The sequence below is a fragment of the Triticum dicoccoides genome, chromosome 6B (genome assembly GCF_002162155.2).
Source record: "Triticum dicoccoides isolate Atlit2015 ecotype Zavitan chromosome 6B, WEW_v2.0, whole genome shotgun sequence".
Classification (NCBI taxonomy): Eukaryota; Viridiplantae; Streptophyta; class Magnoliopsida; order Poales; family Poaceae; genus Triticum; species Triticum dicoccoides.
The window spans coordinates 101,041,345-101,049,342 of NC_041391.1; the positions used below are offsets into that span (position 1 = coordinate 101,041,345).

Genomic DNA, 7,998 nt, shown 5'->3' on the forward strand with positions numbered 1-7,998 from the left:
CCGAACTACTTTCAGACTTCACCATATGAATATCCCAATACCACCGTAGCGTTACCGAACGTTAAGTGTGTGACCATACGGGTTTGAGAACATGCAGACATGACCGAGACTCCTCTCCGATCAATAATCAATAGCGGGACTTGGATTCCCATATTGACTCACACATATTCAACAAAGATCATTATTGGTTGAACCACGATTTCGAGGATTCAGTTAATCCCGTATACAATTCCCTTTGTCCGACGATATGTTACTTGCCGGAGATTCGATCGTCGACATCGCCATACGTAGTTCAATCTCGTTACTGGCAAGTCTCTTTACTCGTTCCGTAATACTCCCTCTGTCCCAAAATAAGTGAATCAACTTTGTACTAAAGTTAGTACAAAGTTGAGCCACTTAATTTGGGATGGGTGGAGTACAACATACCTGTGACTAAACTCATTAGTCGCATGCTTGCAAGCTATTCACGATGTTGTATTACCGAGAGGGCCTAGAGATATCTCTCCGTCATACGGAGCAACAAATTCCAGTCTCGATCCATGCAACCCAACAAACACTTTTCGAGATACATATAGAGCATCTTTATAATCACCCAGTTATGAAGTGGCGTTTGATAACCCACAAAGTATTCTTTCGGTATTCGGGAGTCACATGATCTCATGGTCTAAGAAATAGATACTTGACGTGAAGAAGTTGTAGCAAATAAACTAGGTGATGCGATGTAATGCTAAGCATATGGTTGGGTCTATCAATCACATCATTCTCCTAATGATGTGACCACTTTATCAAATTAAAACACATGTATAAGGTTAGGAAATCTTAATCATCTTTGATCAACAAGCTGGTCTAGTAGAGGCTCACTAGGGACACAATGTTGTTTATGTATCACATCTATATTTAAGTTTCTGGTCAATACAATCCAACATGGGTAATAAACATTTTTCATGAACAAGGAAATATGATAATAATCATTTATTATTGCCTCTAGGGCATATTTCCAAGAGGTATACCTTTCCTCATTGTCGGCTGCAGTCGCAGACGTGTAAACTTTGTAGTTGTGGCGGCGGGGCTTGGGCGCCGCTGATTTGGCGTCGTCGTCGTTGGTGCCCCATTCAAATTCCTCTGCCGCCGCATCAATCTCCACGAACATGGCTTTTTTTTCTCTGCCTGTCGACACGGTGCCGCCATCGCTTGAAGTGGATTTGGCAGGCGGCGACGTAGGACAACTTATCCTGGAGAGCACAATCCATGGTGATGCCGGCCTGGACCGGCAAGGGCGGTGTTGTCTGCTCCGAAGAGCTTCCCGACAAGCCAGGCTGGCTCGGTAGGCCACCTAGTGGCTGCAATGCCGGAGAGCTCCTTGAGATGCCAACCCACAGGGCTTTGGAGCACGAGGCCATGGCGTGTTCTACAAAGAGGATATGGAGAGCGAAGGTATGGTGCGTCTGTTACCCAGTGTCTGGCCACGTTCAAATATCGGGCTTATGCCAGGCGCCATGAGGCGAGGTGTTTAATGTCGTCCGACATGCGGACGGACATGTGGCGCCCCGGTTTCTCGGCAGACACACTGGTTTAACAGAGGTAGGCGGGCGGATGTCGTTTAATGCGGAGCGAAGGTGCGTGCAGCGGGCGACACTCTTGGCCGAAGCGCCGCTTCAATGCCAGTTCTAGTGAGAGGTTGAGTCAATTGTGCGCCGGCATGAATGTGGTGTTGTCGCTCTGGAGCGGCGCTAACCACTTCAGACGAGAAAGGGCATGAGTGAGGAAAAGGGTTTGGGATGGGCCAGGGTTGTTGGAAGCGTGCGGTAGTAGTCCGGACAGCTGCAAAGCCCCTGATATGCTTTCGGTTTGCGCGAAAAAAGATGTCCATATATGCTGGGCAGCGGGCAGATACACGGCCACGTAAGATGACAAAACATGCCCGAACAATGCAGTCCGGATGGATGTGGGTGGTTTGAGGGTCTGTATTGAAGATACCCTAAGACGCACATTAGTAGCGGAAACTAGAACCCTAAATGAAAGCATGCATGTTGCTTTGCACGAATCATAACACAATGATGGACGAGCTTCACAAGCCGTGAATAGGAAAACATGGGTGTTGCTTTCCACTGATCATAATATGAACTTGGGCAAAGCCGTAATAAATATGGGTGGAACTTATACGGAAAGGAGCAAGTCTTTGTCAATCAGGGTTTGTGCACTTTACTCCCTCCAATAAATAAGCACAATCGTCATAACATGTACCATACAATATGATTTTAGTCATTTTATTTAGTTGTCTCTTTACTAAATTTTCTCGTAGTAACACACGCGCATTCAATTAATACTAATTAAACCCCCCAAAACACATACTAATTAAGAATCATACAACAACATATCAGTACGATAAAACATAGGCAGGACCCATACATGTTGGTTGATTAGAAAGCTTAAAAAACCATCCTTGGTTGGTCATAAAACATCAAGTTTCCACCACGTAAGACTTAAACAAGTACATGCCACAAAGAGGAAACTTCAAAGTTTCTACAACGAAAGACTTAAACATTCGATGACACAATCCCATTAAGACAATCACAAGACTTGAAAGTTCAAAGTGCACACCATCATAAGTACTAAGCAAGGTATAGAAGACGAACCCAGGCAGGTTGGTTGATCACAAAGATCAACAAACAATGTTGGGCTTGATCATACAACTTTAGGAGGAAAAAACCATGTGAGCCCCACTGGCCAGCTTGGCGTTGCGGTATTGCAGCACTCCCTGAATGCAATGGCATGATCATCCCGTTTCTCATGTTGTATATACCAGCATCATGAAGAGGATTTGTAGAAGACTTTGGACAAGGATAGTCACAGATGAAGTAGATGCAATCCTCTTGGGATCCACTGCATTCTCCTGCGGGCACAGCCTTGGAGCTTTGCCTGCCAAGAAAGAGTGCATGACCACCAAGATCACTTACCATTCTCCACTGAGCAGGGTTGGTTTGCAAGTCCGCCTCAAGGACCGTAAATCCACCAGTATAGTCATTACTGAAACCCTGTGAGGAATGTGAGCAGTGTGTAAACCGTTGAACCATCAGTAGTTTATTACCACATTCAACTAAATACAGCAATAGTCCACGCTGACAAAAGTATGCAGGTGATCGAAGATAATCGCCAATAGTGTCAATTACGCATTTGATGTTTGGACCACCACAAAGGTTCTCGCCAAAATCAATGGTGAAAAGCTTGTAAAACTCAGACACCACATAGAACCTTCCATGGAAGAATCCAAAGTCCAGTAAGATATGTCGGTCCCAATTACGTACACCCTTGAATGTGTAAGATGTAGCAGGCGGTTGGATGATACAAAGATTGGGGGAATAACCTTTGTTAGGGATTAGTGCAGCAACAACAAACTTCTCTGATGATTCCATGTCTGAGGGCTCCACCAACTTATAGGAAACTGTTACATGAGTCCGTTCAGTACGATCATCTATCTCGCTCTGCCAAATGGTGACCATATTAGGAAGACCCAGTGTCATCTTTGAGAAAGGGTCCAATAATGAACATACTCCATCACTGCTCATGAGTAATAATCTCTTGTCAATTAAGCCGTGCCATCGAGCACCATGTGGTAGAGGCAAGCGGTGAACCTCGTTCCCTGAGATACTGAGGAAGGTTCCATCAGGGAGGGTGAGCCAGGGGAATGGGAGGGGAAGGGTGTGCAATATACTATTGGAGCACCATGGGTGACAAACTGCTCTCAGGCGAACACGGTCGGCTAAAGAAGGGAGGCGCTTAAGGACAAGGCCCAAGAGTTCTGGTGGAAGATCTGACCAAGGTCCAAACTGTGCAACCTCCATCATGCAAGTCTATAAGAGAAGACAAGACATGTGATTAATAGTTTAGCAGAGTATATAAAATTGTAATGAACATGCTCCCAGAAGTACTATTATACCAAAGGCGACCACAAAGCATTAGATTTGAGTAGGAAACTAGTAAAACAACACATTATATCAAAAATAACTAGTAGACAATATTATCTAGCCTCACACTTCATATTAATCAAATATATATTATGCTTCTTGAACTTGGTGACAACAGCAAAACCATGCAGTAAAGTCAGTACCATCTATTTGTTGTAACTAGAACTAATTAAGCTAACATGTTTTTGAAAAGAAGGCGCATGCCCTAAGAGAGAAAATACGATCATGTCCCCTGACACCACCAACAACATCATGAGTATGTATAACTAGTAAGGAATAATGGTCTTATAATTTTCTTGTGCAATTGCCTAACTTGAATGAGCTACTCACTGTAGTATATCCTATTTCTTTTAGATGAGAAAGCCAGTGAGTGTTCTGTGAAATAAAATATGTTGACAAAGTCACATTTCTTCATGTACATGGTCAAGCAATGGCAGGTTGGAATCAGAATTAAGTATGTACATATTACCGAAGATTTGTATTTTTCAGAACACCTTAGAACTCTAGTATGAAAACTGGCTCAGCTAGAAAAAACAATGGTTAGGTAAAGCCGAAGAAAGAAGTGCCAAAAATAATTTTAAAGAAAATACTAAGGTGATTTTAAAGAATAAAAAACATGTAGAGGTCAACATCAGAGGCAAGTGTTTTCAAACATTTGTAGTTTTTAGATCACGTAAGAAACTAATCACGCAAATTTAATACCTTCAGTCCAATCAAATGAACTAAAAAAAATCAAAAGTAATGTGAATATGAAAACTTAGTTCATTTGGTTGAACTAAGGAGGGTCAGAGGGTACTCCCAAGGTCCCAAATTTGCATCCAGGGGATAAACTACATTACAAAGATTTGATAAATTAGAGAAATAAGTTCAAAACAACCTTCTTCATATATATAAAACGGGCCTCCCTATGGTTCAGTTAAAAAACCATTTGAGCCCATTAGATTTGAGGCATCAGATTCGAAATGAATAACTAGATTGTTTCCTCTACATTTAGTTGTTTTATGGATCAGGCGAACAGAGTGCACGAATCCTCCCACCGCCCCGGTTTCTCTCCCATGTCGCACAACCAGCAAGGTCCTATCCGACCCCTCCCTTCTCGAGATCCGCACTTGCCTAATCCAAGTGGAAGCAAAATGCCTCCCCTCCCCACCCACACCAATCAACCCTCGTCATCATCTCTATGGAGGTCCTAGATCGGCCTCGATGGGGCAAATCCCCCACCTATCCAACATGAAATAGACTGGCCCAATTGTGATTTTCAGGCAACTGATAAATAACCAATCTAGAAAGAGCTAAAAAACTGGCTAGGAAAAATTGCAATCTGGAAGAAGATCAAATAGTACCCCTACCCCCAAGAACATGCAGAAACATTTACATATTTGCATGTTCTTACATAGAAAATATAGATCTACCAAAAGGATTGATCCATTAGGTAAAGAATCGATTTCCCCAACTAACTGAAGTCCCAATTAAGAATAATCAGATAGAAGGGGTAAGGCGGTGTTACAACTTACCATAAATTCCTTAGTGCCCTGGTTGTCGAGAGGCGAGGAGGTGTAGAAGTCACCGGCTTGGGTATCGCTGGGGATTGGACCATGGCCATGGGTGGGAAGGGGAGATGCCATGGAGAGCAGGGGCGTTTGGAATTGAGGGACTATATTGCCAATAGTTGTAGGTAATTTATTATGACGTTACTTGTATTGCACACACTTTTGGCATTTTCTTAACATTTTCTAGTAGCTGTTGTAAAGTTTATTGACATATCGAAAAGGCAATAATATTATTTTATTCATGCCAAAATAATTTGGGTCAGTCACAGTTGTCACGAGATGTGTTTCACAACACATGATTATTGGCTAGTGAAGTGGCTGTCACGTGTCAGGCAATTCCCCTCTCTTTTCAAGATGAAAGAAACCCGTTGTGTTTTTGGCCTTGACAAAACCATGAATGGAAATAAAGTCCAAAGCACGACGAACACCAATTTTTCTCTCCTTTCCTCTTGCCCTTTTAGCGTGCACATGTTTGGTTTGTGGCTGCCTTCCTTCATTGAGCATATAGCTCCAATGTGTGATGTTGTTTTGTGGCTTCGATATTGTACCACTGGAAAGTAATAAACAATAACTATTATCCCAATTAACTTGCTCTTGCTATTTTTCAGTTCACATGAGCCTTAACCACCAAAATTATTTCTTTTCTTTATCTTTTCTAGGCATAAAATATCCATGTTCCATATGAATCATTACTTTTGTTTGGTTATATACTGGAATAGTTTAATTTTAGCAACCATTTCTAAAAATAAGGAAATTTCTTTGATTACAATCTTGCAATTCTAGGACCCAATTTTGCATTTCACTCTTGGGCCTCCAATATCTAGAGATGGCCTTATCAACCATACATATGAAACTTATTAAGCAAATTACACCTAAATGTATCCCACCAATGAGCAAACCTTACATAAATCTTATTATGATAACCCACCAAGTCAAATTCTAATGAAGAAGAAAGAACACACACACAAAAACAGATGAATATAATAATTGTTAGGTATATTGCAGAAGGGAAGCAAAAGATCAAAGCAAGAAGAAAAAAGCAGCTCTTTCCTATCTTCTAAGATAACCATTACCTTCATATGATCTAAAACCATTTCATTTCTGAATTTCTGACAACAACGACTTTCCACAAACACCAGTAAACATATGCCATCAATGGCTATCTTTACCTATTATTAGATTTCCTCCATCCCAAAGTAAGACATGACCAACATTTTTACAAACTAATGATGAAATGTGAGAACGACATAATTAATATGACGATAATGCATCACCCTTATATTTTCACCAATGTTGTAGTCTTCCAAGCCCATGGCACTGTAGACAATGTACATTGTCTTCTTGGGCTTCTACAAAAATATGAACTCGTGTTGCCTTAACTAAGTGAAGGCGCATTCCATGAAATTCTTGTGATGTTGGGATGCAAACCCTGCCCCTTCTTTGTCACAGCCCTAGCTTAGCCCTTGCCTGACTCTGCATAAGTAGCCATGCATCATGTTTAAATTTCTGAAAGTTGAAATGAGGTTAGCTCAAACCCTCAGAAATCATTCTCTGAAATGATCAAGTTACAAATTTCTTCCATTATGTCCAAGAAAATTTTCATTTTAATCCCTGAAAATTGGTAAGACGTAAAATTAAAACCAATATTTTTAGAGCATTACTAGTATTTAATTGGGCTTTGTAAGTTAAATCATAATGTAATTGAATTGGCTTTATTTCTGATATAAAAGAAATACATGCCCAATAATTTTGGAAATTATTGTGGGGCTCTAGATTAATATCTCTAATCCATACAATAATTTACAGAAGCAAATAAAATGGTTTAGTGCTTGTACTAAATCAAAACAGACAAAAGAAAATAGGAAAAGATAAACAAAATGGAAATCAGAGAGAGAGAGAGAGAGAGAGAACTACCTGGGCCAACTTACCTGGCCTTCCAGCCCACTTGGTGGCCCAGCCAACTGGCCCAGCACACCTGGGCGTCCCCTGTCGTCTTCCTCCTCTGCCAGGAGGACGAGGGCGTGTGTTCCCCGCGCGCCCGCACGCACTGCGGTCACCTCCTCCCTCCCTGCCTGCCTGTTTTCTCTTGGACGGCTCTAGACGAGCGCCACGCAGCCCCTCGACCCTCTATCACTCTCCCTGGATCCCTCTTTCTCCTCTTCTCTCTCCCGTAGCACCACCGGCACGCCACCATCACCGCCGACACCGATTGCCGCAGCCATCGTGCTCCCCTCGCCTCGCCGACGCGCCAAGAAGCCCCGTCTCGTCCCCCTCTTCCTCCTCACCAAGATAGAAGGCGCCAGAAGCCCTGGATGCCGCCAGCTCCGCCGTTCCCCTCCTCGGCCATTGAGGATCGCTGTCGTCGATATGCCGCCGTCTTCTCCCTCCCGAGCTCGCTGAGACCGTCTCCGACCCTGCTGTGAGCTCCGCCTTCTTCTCCCCTGCTCCCTGTACCCGTACGCACCCTCTAGCCGCCCTAGTCA

The 7,998-nt window shown here is 42.8% G+C and overlaps 1 protein-coding gene across 1 annotated transcript; it reads right to left on the bottom strand.

The window, feature by feature from the left end:
• Positions 1-2,426: 2,426 nt before the first annotated feature.
• Positions 2,427-5,588, bottom strand: LOC119325223. Its single transcript, XM_037598972.1, has 2 exons — positions 5,480-5,588; positions 2,427-3,851 (listed from the first exon to the last, which is right to left on the bottom strand). The coding sequence occupies exons 1-2, from the start codon at positions 5,480-5,482 to the stop codon at positions 2,613-2,615; spliced, it is 1,242 nt and encodes a 413-aa protein (XP_037454869.1). The 5' UTR covers positions 5,483-5,588; the 3' UTR covers positions 2,427-2,612.
• Positions 5,589-7,998: the final 2,410 nt, after the last annotated feature.